Source organism: Macaca fascicularis, chromosome 3 (assembly GCF_037993035.2).
Source record: "Macaca fascicularis isolate 582-1 chromosome 3, T2T-MFA8v1.1".
Classification (NCBI taxonomy): domain Eukaryota; kingdom Metazoa; phylum Chordata; class Mammalia; order Primates; family Cercopithecidae; genus Macaca; species Macaca fascicularis.
In genome coordinates this window covers 21,293,626-21,306,232 of record NC_088377.1, presented here as the reverse complement: position 1 = coordinate 21,306,232, position 12,607 = coordinate 21,293,626, and the positions used below count along the sequence as shown (strand labels likewise).

At 36.3% G+C, this 12,607-nt stretch overlaps 1 protein-coding gene across 5 annotated transcripts in view; it reads left to right on the top strand.

The window, feature by feature from the left end:
• GABPA (GA binding protein transcription factor subunit alpha) overlaps positions 1-12,607 on the top strand; it is a 37,841-nt gene that overhangs the window by 1,940 nt on the left and 23,294 nt on the right. For 2 of the 5 annotated variants that reach the window (XM_005548894.4, XM_015446943.4), the window contains exons 2-4: positions 4,677-4,779; positions 8,337-8,481; positions 12,330-12,414. In XM_005548894.4, coding sequence (XP_005548951.2) covers positions 4,703-4,779; positions 8,337-8,481; positions 12,330-12,414 — 307 coding nt within the window. In that variant the 5' untranslated portion in view covers positions 4,677-4,702. Of the gene's footprint in view, positions 1-2,290; positions 3,484-4,255; positions 4,380-4,676; positions 4,780-8,336; positions 8,482-12,329; positions 12,415-12,607 lie in introns of those variants that run through there. The other 3 variants (XM_065541466.2, XM_065541467.2, XM_074034192.1) reach the window with 3 other exon arrangements.

Genomic DNA, 12,607 nt, shown 5'->3' with positions numbered 1-12,607 from the left:
CATTTATTTAATAACTTAGGAAAATGTGCAGTAAATTTCGCAGGTACTCCCACACTCCACTTATATTTATAATATATTGGGAAAAAATGTTCTAAGTTCTGTAATTAATAACGCACTCCAATGAAGGACAATTCTCAAATTTATCTGTAATTTCAAAAGGGAATGTTACATCTGTCTGTATTTTAAAAGACACTAGCTGTTCTCAGAATTTTTCGTTAAATTCAAGTTCAGTTTGTATCCCATCTTGTGAAACATTCCGAACCCCAGCTTGGATTTAATCCAGCAGAACCAGAGTGTCAGTGAAAGTATATGAAATTGTTCTGTGCATTTCTGGCGGGGGCAGCCCTTAGATGGAGAAACTGCTAGTAATTTTCTCTCAGTTTTCCTAAGTGTTGACGTAGAAGCCTGGGGAATTGGTTTCAGAAAAAGAGATAAGACTCACTCAAAAACTGATATGTAAGATTGGGACTATTTCTCAAATCTCTGTTTTGCTTCTCTAGACTAAGCATAGATAGAGAACCTGGAGAGAAAGATCATTTAAGAGACTGAGTAATATTTTTTGAAAGATCATTTAAGAAACTGAGTTTTTTATATGTGTATATATATGTATATATTTTTCCCTCCAAAAGGGCATGAGTTTTTGTTTTGTTTTTTTCTCTATTTGGCACTTTCGAGGGATTGGTCTATAAATTTTTTGAAAGATCATATGATACATTTCTTTGTAGCAACTTCCTATTTTAGTGTTTATATTAGGGGAGCCCCAGGTGTCCCTGTTGACAAGTCATTAGGGCCGCTTCTCAGCCTCTGGCTACATCATATGCTTTTTTTTCTATTTTGCCAAAGTTTCCAGAAAATTATGTTTTCTAATCATTAAAAAATGGGTTGTGGAGATGGGAGTGGACCTCTTTATAAGCCCTGAAAATAAGTGATTTTTTAAAGTGCTATTCTGCTGCAAACCTGATTCTCACTGTTTTCTGTAAACAACAGTTTTTTATAATTTATTTTGTGTGGACGTTATTTCCTTTTAATCAGTACTAAAATTCCATAGTGTATGCTTTCTCCGTGTTTTCTTTGATGAATACTTTCTTAACATAGACACTTGGATTGGCACCAGCTGTCACCAACAAAGCTGCCCTGAACATTATCAGTCAATCCTGTTAAGCAATTGGAGAATTTTTCTGGAACGCTGAGTTAGGGATGAGCTTGCTGGGTTGCAGGTGTAAGTATGCTCGATACACTTTTCTGCAGAATGTCTACACCTGTGAGCACCGCAGCTGCAGAGACACGGGAATCTTATGTTCCTGCTAACTGCTCTCGTTATTTAACTTTCTGACCTTTGCCGCCTCCCCCGTGCCCCAACACACACACACGCAGTATAAAGTGGTAATTTCTTGTTTTAAATTGAACTTTTGAATGATTTGAGTTTGGGCATTTTTTTGTATCATGAGTTATTTTGGTTTCCCTTTATGTGAAAATCCTTTTCCTAGGCTTTGGCTACTTTTCTAATTTGTCCCTTTTTTTGGTTATCAAATTCCAGGCCATTGTGTCTATTCCATTGTCACTTTTGGGTATTGGAAATACCTTCCCATTCTGTAGCCTGTCTATGGAACATAAATCTTGATTTTTATGTAATCAGATTTTTCTCGTTACGGTTATGTTCTTGGAATTTTATTTAAGAAATCCTTTTCTATCCTGAGACCACAAAAATGTCCCCACCATTTTCTTCTGTTTCATAGTTTTGCCTTTTATGTTTAATCCTTTAAGGCATCTGTAGTTCATTTTATATGGTGTGAAATAGTTCTTATTCATTTATTCAACACATATTGGTGGAGTGCCTGCTGAATATCTACACCTGTGTGTACCACACAGTACCACTCTTCAGAGTACTTTGTATATATCTGTGAACACATATTCCTGCCCTGTGAAGCTTATGTTGTCCTTCAAGGTAGATCCCTACTGGTTTTCCACCTGTTTTCTTTAGCACTCAGGTTGAATTCCACAATTTTACACATAGCACCAGTTGAGGAATAGGCTTTATTGGAGAAAGGGAAGGCTTATTAGGCCAGCATCAGCAAGAAAAAAGAAAACCAGAGGGTCTTCATTTTTTCATCATCCCTAAAAGAAGCCTGCTGGAACCTGTGCAGTCTGCCAGATAGGCGTGTGAACGGAGCCTGCGCAGTCTGCTCCATGTGCATGCGTCCAGCCCATTGGAGAACCTTACCCTTTTATTGTTTGTCCTTTAAGGACAAGCCTGAGAGCAACGTTAATTATGTGGGAAAAATTAGATCATTTTGTATCAGGCAGTCTAGATTTGGATGCTAGCTATTTGTCAAAAAACCAGCTACCCCAGAGTTGGAGATATTGAGAACTGAGGAGAGTTATAGCCCTTTCGAAAGTGGAAAGGGAGACAGTTTGTTAATGTGAGTGTGACAAAGTATGCAAATTTAGTGGCTTAAAAACACCACCAGTTTATTATCTTACAGTTTTGGAGTCAAATATGAAGTAGGTCTCTGGGCTAAAATGAGGTGTTGCCAGTCCTGTTTTTCTAAAGCCTTCCAAGGAGAATCTGTTCCTCGTCTAGCTTTCAGGAGCTACCTGCATGCCTTGGCTGATAGCTCCTTTCCTCCATCTTCAAAGCCAGTCGCAGCTAACCAGCAAGTCTTCACATTGAATCACTCTGGCCCTCTCTTCCAATTTCCTCTTCTACTTTTATGGACCTTCTACTTTTATTTAGTTATTTTAAGAGCCAGGGTCTCACTGTTGCCCAGGAGGGAGTGCAGTGGCGCGATCATCATTGACTGCAGCCTCAACTCTTGGTCTCAAGCGATCTTCCCACTTCAGCCTCCCGAATAGCTAGGACTGCAGGTGCACACCACCATGCCTGGCTAATTTTAAAATATAGGAGACAGGTTCTTTTTATGTTGCCCAGGCTGGTCTTGAACTCATGGGTTCAAACATCCTCTCTCCTCGATCTCCCAAAGTGTTGGGATTACAGGTATGAGGCACCATATCTGGCCCAGCTGCGTTTTAAAAACGATCACACTTTGGCTGTTTTATTGGCTGAGAATAGACTGGGGGGGGGACAAGAGTGAACACAGGGACCTCCTTTAGGAGATTGTTGCAGTACTCCAGGTAAGGGGTGGTGGTGGCTGTGGTACTGATATACGCAATACAGAACCTATATTTGAACAACCATGGTTCATCCGCATCTGGAATGATACCTGCTTAGGTTGATACACCAGAACTGTGACATGGAGCCACAGGTGGTTTAGCGTCACCTCTGAATAGTGTTTGTATGAGATGGGGCTCAAAATAAGGTTGCTCTATGCAAAACATTTGAATGCAGTGCCTGATGCTCAGTGAGTAATGGTTATTAATACAAATGAATATTTAAATTCTTCATTTCGTCAAGTCTTGTGAGTGGGAACACAACTGTTTTGTAAATGTCGGAATACCAAATTTAGTGGAGCATTCATTATAAAGGTACGCCTCTTTTTAGATGTGCCATACACTTTAACGTCTCAGAAGGTGCTGTGGACTGAAATTACATATGGAGTCCAAAGACAAATTTATTGACCTACAAGGGGGTAGTTAATAACAGAACCTGGTATTTAACAGTAGTAACACCTCAGAAATGTCCACAAAGAAATATATATGTGTATATAGCTATTTGTGCATTACTTAGCATTTTTAAAATTCTAATGTTTTTGTATCAGTGGTTTTAAGCAATAGATAAAAATTTTACATTGGATAATTAAAAACTGAAGTAGTGGTTTGTTTAAAATAAAACCACATCTGAAAAAAATCATTAAAAATTTTCTACTGTGTGTAATCAGGGAAATAATATGCATATCTATACTTTATTACTTTGTTTTGCTGTTTTATAATATTGCATTTATAAGGGACATCATTTGTATCAAATCCTAGCTGATTAATTTGCATGTCATTGTATCAGTGTGATACTTTGCAGTAAATTATGCTACTAAGGTACAACTTTTAGCTGAATAAACATAGTTCATCTCCATGTTAAGCTTCAGGTTTGAATCTTTTATTGAGACTGAGTTGCTTTAATATAGTTAACAGACCCTTAACTTAATTTTGAGGTAACTTAACTGATTGCGATTGGTCCCAAAAATATCCCAGTAAATCCAGTAGATTGATGAAGTTGTCATGTCAGGTTGATAAACACCAGTTTTTAAAAAAATTAATTTGTAAATGTCATTTGTGGATTTTCTTTATTTTATTTTTCCAACAGGGTCTCACTTTGTCGCCCATGCTGGAGTGCAGTGGTGCGATCATGGCTCACTGCAGCCGCAGCCTCCTGGGCTCAGGTGATCCTCCCATCTCAGCCTCCCAAGTATTAACAGCTGGGACTACAGGTGCGTGCCACCACGCCCTGCTAATTTTTGTATTTTTAGTAGAGACAGGATTTCGCCAAGTTACCCAGGCTGATTTCAAACTCCTGGGCTCAAGCAATCTGCCTGCCTTGGCCTCCCAAAGTGCTGAGGTTAGAGACATGAGCCATCACGCCCAGCTGATTTTCTTCTATGAGTAAAGACTACTTCCTCCTCTTCTGCTTGCCCTTTGCCTTTTATTTGAATTGGGTCTCTACTTCTTGTGTGTCGTTTCTGTTTATGTAGATAATTTTAAAGTATCTTAAAAAGTCACTCTTGCAGGACCGATCCTTTGAAATACTTCAGCCATGACTAAAAGAGAAGCAGAGGAGCTGATAGAAATTGAGATTGATGGAACAGAGAAACCAGAGTGCACAGAAGAAAGGTAGGTGTTTCTGAATTTTATCATTTTTTTCAAAATACCGATATACCTAATTAAAACCAGGAAACAAGTCATAGTTCTTTTGGACTTCCTTTTTTTTTTTAAAAACTGTTCTCAGCATTTTAGGGGATAATGTATTGTTTTATTTCCTCTGACTTAGTGTGCTTGTAGCTGAGAGGGAAAGACAGTTTTAAACTAATGATAGTAAAAGGGTGAATGAAATCAAAAGCAATTGATTTCAATAGTTTTCTCCTTTGGGGCATTTAATTCTTTATTCTTTTCCTCAGCACTGGTTGCTTTAATTTCAGAAATAGTTTAATTCAACCTGAACTATTTTAACAGATATTTATGAGTAACTGTTGTAAACAACTAATTGACAAGAATATGTGAATAAATAAGATACTAATCTGCCCTTATAAAGGCCACATTGTATTTGAGGAGACATACAGGTATATGAGTAATTACGTGACCAGTACTAAGCATAAAGTGTAGTGAAAAGTGTTAATTCTTGGAATAATAATGGAATCATACTTATTTGAAAGGAGGACAGTAGTAGTGAGTTCAGAATCCAAGGAGAGAACATGAGTAGAAATAGACATTTGGGCGTCAACAAGAAGATTGAGGAAAGTAGTAGTTAGTGATCCCTATTTTACTCTGTGGAGTAGGAGGGGAGATAATAAACTGACAGTAAAAGGGACTGAAAAGTAATAGAGAATCTCCGTGGAGTAACAGGTTTAGAAATCTCTGCAGTGCAACTGAACAAGATAATTAAGGTTAAGGAGGATACTGAGTGTTGAGAGTACAGTTGAGATTTAAAACTTTAAATTTTTAATAGAGCTTTTCAACTTGTTTATCCCAGTTTTTCCAGCATAAGAAAGAGGGAATGCATGCTTCTGTGGAATTTCATGTATAGATATTTGTGTAACAAATTACCCCAAAATTCAGAAACAAAAAATGCCCAACATTCGGCCAGATGCAGTGGCTCATGCCTATAATCCCAGCACTTTGGGAGGCTGAGGTGGACAGATCACTTGAGCCCAGGAGTTCAAGACGAGCCTGGGCAGCATGGCAAAACCCTGTCTCTATAAAACATGCAAAAAAAAATTTAGCCTGGCCTGGTGACATGTGCCTAAGTCCCAGCTACTCTGGAGGCTGAGGTGGGAGGATTGCTGGAGCCCAGGAGTTTAAGGCTGCAGTGAGCCATGATTGTGCCACCGCATTCCAGCTTTAGTGACAGGACAAGATGCTGTCTCAAAAAAAAAAAAAAAAGCCCAATATTTTTTATTGCACATTGTTTCTCGGAGGAACCTGGGAGCAACTTACCTGGGTGGTTTGCCTCGGGGGTATTTCATGAGTCTGCAATGAAGCTGTCAGCCCGGGCTGCAGTCTCCTAAAGACTGGACACTAGGGCTCGGGTGTCTGCATCCAAAGTCATGCTTGAGACTCTTAGCAGGATACCGCAGTTCCTCATCACATGACTGTCTCTAGGGCTGCTCATGGGATGGCAGCTGGCTTCCCTTAAAGCAAATGGTCTGAGAGACATAGAATGGCAAGGTAGAAAGCCCCAGTGTCTTTAAGTAATCTAAGAAGTGACATACCACTTTATCTTAGTCTTCTGGTCGCACAGTCCAACCCTGGTACAGTGTGGGGCGGAACTTTGAAAGGGCATGCATTTAAGAATCATTAGGAGCCCTCTTTGAGCCTAGCATGCGTATATTTGTGTTTATACAAGCATGCACACAGATGGTCCACAAAGTCTGAAGTATATACTATCCGACCTTTTGTGGATAGTCTAGGTTAGGCGACAGATCGGTAATTAATATGTATGACCTATGTGAAGGAGGCAGTAATTGACATTTACCTAATGTAGATTTTTGCTGTACAGGAATTTAGGTCCAGTTTTTTGAGATCATCTACTTTTTTTTTTTAAGAGAAATTGGTACTTTAGATATTTGTATGAAGTCTTCCAAGGTTTTAATGATAGTAATAAAAACTTTAGAAAAATGTTTAATGTTCAGCTAGTATAAAATAGTTCTTTAAAAATTTGTTTTAAAGTGACATCTGAATCTCAAGAATAATTGTTACAAAAAAAGAAAAAGCTGGCCTGGCACAGTGGCTCATGCCTGTAATCCCAGCACTTTGGGACGCCAAGGCAGGTGGATCACGAGGTCAAGAGATCGAGACCATCCTGGCCAACATGATGAAACCCCATCTCTACTAAAAATACAAAAATTAGCTGAGCATGGTGACACATGCTTATGGTCCCAGCTACTCGGGAGGCTGAGGCAGGAGAATTGCTTGAACCCAGGAGGTGGAGGTTGTAGTGAGCCGAGATTGTGCCACTGCACCTCAGCCGGGCGACAGAGCAAGACTCCATCTCAAAAAAAAAAAAAAAAAACCAGCAACCTACCATGGCTATAGCTGAAGACTTTGGTAAAAAGGCTTACTTAAGATTTTTTTTTTTTTTAACCTTAAAAAATAACAATAGTATACTAGTATTTTTAAATAAGCTTGTTTTTAATCATGAGGGGTCTATTTTATAAATTTTAAATGTTTTAAGTCAGGTGCAATGGCACACACCTGTAGTCCCAGCGACTTGGGTGGCTGAGGCAGGAAGATCACTTTAGCTCAGGAGTTTGGGGCTGGCCTGGTGTGAACATAGGGAGACTGTCTCTAAAATTAAAATATAAATAAATGTTTTAGAAAAAATTTTAAGTTATATACATTCATTGACTATCGTGTATGTGTCTCATTTTACTTGTAATTTATGTGAAGACTCAACAGATTTTTTAATGCATACTGTTTTTGACAATCACAAATGAGATTTAAATCATGTTTAAATTAAACATGTTGGAATACTTAATTGAATTCCACATTCACCAATTCAGCAAATATTACTTAGTGTTTGTCTTCTATTTGGTCCTATATAAGGATTTGTAAGAGATATATAGGATTACTTACCAAAGATTTTAACCCTTTTGAATTCAAAGTGTGAAATAATATGAAAGAGCACTAAGACAGTTTTTAGGAAGAATATAAACTTTTTTGAACATGGAGCTGTCCTGATTACAACCAGTTGTGTTCATATTAAATTAAAGGGAAAGTCTTTTATTTAATTTATTCTATTTTTATATCTTTATATTTTTATTTATGTGGGGAAGGGAAATTGACTAGTAGAGATGGCATACAGATTTTGAGGAGACAATGTGTCTTCCTTTCTGGGTCTAAAATTCTTCAAAATAACTTGAAAATATAATGCAAATGCAAACATAATGTATGTGCAATATTTATATGTGTACACATACACACATATGTATGTACATACATAATCAGGCATATTTACAAGGATGCTTTAAATTTCAAGCTAGCATTTCTTTATGAAATTCAGTGTTCATTTTGGCAATACTAGTTGGGGGTGAGCCTACCACAGCATCTATGTAGAAATGACTTTTCAAAGACCAGAAATGTGTTTTAGTTTGGGATTATGTTTTTAGCATATTGTTACTTTGAAATCCAGGCTAAAAAATGTAACTGTTAGCACTTACATCTTTAACATTTAGCATTGTAGAACAAACCTACGCGCCAGCTGAATGTGTAAGCCAGGCCATAGACATCAATGAACCAATAGGCAATTTAAAGAAACTGCTAGAACCAAGACTACAGTGTTCTTTGGATGCTCATGAAATTTGCCTGCAAGATATCCAGGTAATTTTTATTTTTGTAAATTTGTATTGCAACATTTTAGTCTGCATAGGAATATTTTTTTGTTAGCCTTTTCTTTATAGCTTTAGACTTTATCTCTGTAAGATTTGATTGGTATTACTGTAAAATTTAAGTGTTTAGAAATAAGGTTTTCAAGCAAAATTTTCTCCATTTAAAATTATATTTTAAAAATTTAGTACTAAAACAAATGAAACATTTGTTTTTTACTTTTCACAAATATAAAATGAGAAGTTTAAATAAATAAGAATCAAAGCTTAAATATAAGTAGTAATAGTAGGGAGCACATTGACTTTTGAAACTGAAGTATATTTCTAGCCAGCTTCTAACTTCTCAAATGTATCATTTAACTAAATGATTTCCACATTTCCCTTTTACCTTTATTTTCTCTGACAGTAGGTTTTGGATAAGAATTTAAATGTTAACTGATAGGTCCTGGAATTTATTGTAAAAGGATTTACTCATGGTAGTATTATAATATGTTATGTCTGAAACATATTCCGAGTCATATTTTGCAGTATGTTTTCAAGATAGATAGTACTTTTATGTATAAAAGTATAGTACTTTTATGTATAAAAAAAAAATAGAATTGCCCATACAGTTTTCCATGACCTTTCTTAAACATATGATTAAATACATACTAGAGTTTTATACTTTTTCTTTTTTCTTTTTTTTGAAATGGAGCCTCATTCTGTCACCCAGGCTTTAGTGCACTGGTGCGATTTCAGGTCACTGCAACCTCCACCTCCCAGGTTCATACCATTCTCCTGCCTCAGCCTCCCGAGTAGCTGGGACTACAGGCCAATGCCTCCACACCTGGCTAATTTTTGTATTTTTAGTAGACAGGGGGTTTTGCCATGTTGGCCAGGCTGGTCTTGAACTCCTGACCTCAAGTGATCCGTCTGCCTTGGCCTCCCAAAGTGCTGGGATTATAGGTGTGAGCCAGCGCACCTGGCTGAGTTTTATACTATTTTTATTTATTTATATATGTATTTATACATTATATATATATAAATGTTTATATATAAATATTTTTATATTTTTATATATAAGATTTTATATTATGTATTAATTATATATAAAATTTTACATATTTATATATTATATAAAAATATATATGTTTATAAATATATGTTTATAAAATATATATGTTTATAACTTAGATTAATGTATATTGTGTCATCTTTTGGATCGTTCTTTACTCTTTCCCCTGCCTGCCTTGTGATATGGGTATTCCTTATATTACAGAACTTTTGTGTTAGTTTTTTAAAAATTCAAATCATCATATGCTGCTACTATTTTTAATAAAATACTGTTGTACAGTAAGTTGAAATGTTTTAACAAAATTTGTGCATTTTATTTGCCTTTTAACCATACTTTAATCTTTTCATTTCAATATAAATCTAGTAATTGGTGGTGGGTAGGGATGATAGAGTGCTCCAAAACTAGGGAATGTGGGAAGGTCTAGTAATGTTACAATTTTAGGATTTAAAGTATTTTTCTCTTAATGACAGGATGAATTAACTTAGTCTTTTTGGAAGACTACTTCCCATTGAATATCTGTTAATGTTAAATGTGAAATAGCTAACAGTTCCACTTCAGCAAATTATTCCTACAGAAATGCTCACCTGGGTGGGTAAAGGTATATGCATGAAGATGTTCATGGCTTTGCAAAAACTGAAAACACCTCAAATGTTCCAAAAATGAGATTTGATATGTTAGTTCCATAGAATAGAATTTGAGGTAGCTATTAAAAACTGGTGAACTTGAGCTATGTGGGCAAGGTGCATTGAGTGAAAAAAATACTTCCAAAACACTCTAATTCGCTCATGTAATCTTCACATCAGTCTTTGAAATCAGCATATTACTAGTCACATTCTGCAGATGTAGAAACAGATTTAAAGAGGTTAAATAATGTGCCCAGTGTGTGGCTACAAAGGGGTATACTGGAATTTGAACCCAGACCTCTGTGATTCCAGAACTCTCTTCACTTGTTTGAGGCAAAAAAACAAAAAACTTTTTTAAAGGTTTATAGTGAATATAACTCAGTGTCACTGGACTTTGCCTGGTTTGCTCATATGTAAAGTAAAGGGGAATCTGGACTTAATCTCTTAGTTGTCTTTCAGCTGTAACATTTATTGCTTTCTTTTTAATACTTGACCTATCCAAAATGAAAGTATGGCCTGCAGATTACCCATACTCTTCCAGATTCTCAGTAAATATTAGTTGGATAAATGGTAATATTTATAATTCATATTGTCGTAGAATTCAGGGCTAGCTTTGGATCTAAGGGCATTTTACGTTACTCCTTGTCCCCCTTTCCTCCTTAAAAAGGATATGAGGACCACCACTTCTGTTCTTCATGTCAATGCAAACATACATTTGAATCAGAAGTCTTGCTGCTTATGGTAATGCTCTTATATTTTCAGATGTGGGCTGACTTGAAAGCTGAGGGAACAATGGCTAAGTTGCACTTTTTTGAAGAATGTTAACACAAGATCAAATACCAGGCTTGAGTTTTGTCCTTATTCTGGCTTTTAGTGAACTTGCTAATATGTTCAGTACCTGAGCGCTTATACTTTCAGAGTTACATTTGCCATAGCTTCTAGTGGATAATACCAGCGTCCACCAGACAAGGAGAAAAAACTTGACCTTAAGACAATTTTTAATGAAATGTATATTAATGGATGTAACTGTCATATTTAATCTGTCTACAAGATGACACAGTCTTTTTTTTTTTTTTTTTTTTTTGAGATGGAGTCTCGCTCTATCGCCCAGGCAGAGTGCAGTGGCACTCACTGCAACCTCCACCTCCCGTGTCCAAGCGATTCTCATGCTTCAGCCTCCCAAGTAGCTGGGATTACAGGCGTGCGCCACCACTCCTGGCTAATTTTTGTATTTGTGTATAGACAGGGTTTTACCATGTTGCCCAGGCTGGTCTTGAACTTCAGACCTCAGGTGATCCACCTGCCTTGGACTCCCAAAGTGCTGGGATTACAAGTGTGAGCCACCACGCCCAGCCCTACACAGTTTGTTTTATCCCCTGTTCAAGTTAGATTCATAGTCATTTGTCATATGTTTGTGCCATGACAACACCATCAGGTTAATTATTGGGATTGAGAGTAGACCTGCAGCTATATGACATGCAGACACAGTTATAAATTATGCGAGATGATTATAACGGAAGCCTGTCTATAAACTGATTACAGAAAGTGTCTGGAAGTCAGAATTAACATCAATTTGCCATCGTGTGAAATACATTCATTTTAATGATATATGAAGGAAAAAACACTAATACTGAAATGATACAGAATTAGGATTCAAGATATTTATAGCTAGGTTAGGTAGTAAGGTCATAAGTGCTTTAATTTTATTAACTTTATGATGACAGATTTAGAGTAAACCCTTATCTTCAATATGTAGCGCTTGTTACAAGGCAGATATGGCAAGAATATGTTAATATATTTAGATAAATTATCACCACTAATTAAACACTCTTATTCATGACAGGTATAGTGTACTTTAAATACATTTCAAAATGAATAATTGACTTTTGGAATTATTTAAAATCCCAAACTAGACTCCAGAGATAGAGAAAACTGACATGACAAATTTGGTGGTATGCTGTCCTGAATTACTTCCTCAGTAGTGAAAATATTTTAAATTTTGGCAAAGAATTAAATATGACAAGCTAGATAATGTGTTCTTATAATTTAATTAGTATGTTCAGTAATTAAGTTCTTTTTGGTACATCCATTTATTCTAAACCAAAGGCAAGGGACTTAATCTAATGATTGCACTAAAATAATCTTACTCATTTTATCCATGGTTAGCTGGATCCAGAACGAAGTTTATTTGACCAAGGAGTAAAAACAGATGGAACTGTACAGCTTAGTGTACAGGTAATTTCTTACCAAGGTAAGTTACTTTTCATGATAGTTATTTAAAATTTTAGCTCATGTTTTTCTGATATAATTTATAAGTGTTTTAGATGGTTGTCTGAATTACTTGATATGACAGCCAAATATTCCTGCTTTGGGTTTCGTAGTTGTATTTGACAGGGTGAAACAGAGAGTGTACCACATTCTATCTAGTTTAATCCTAAAAGGAT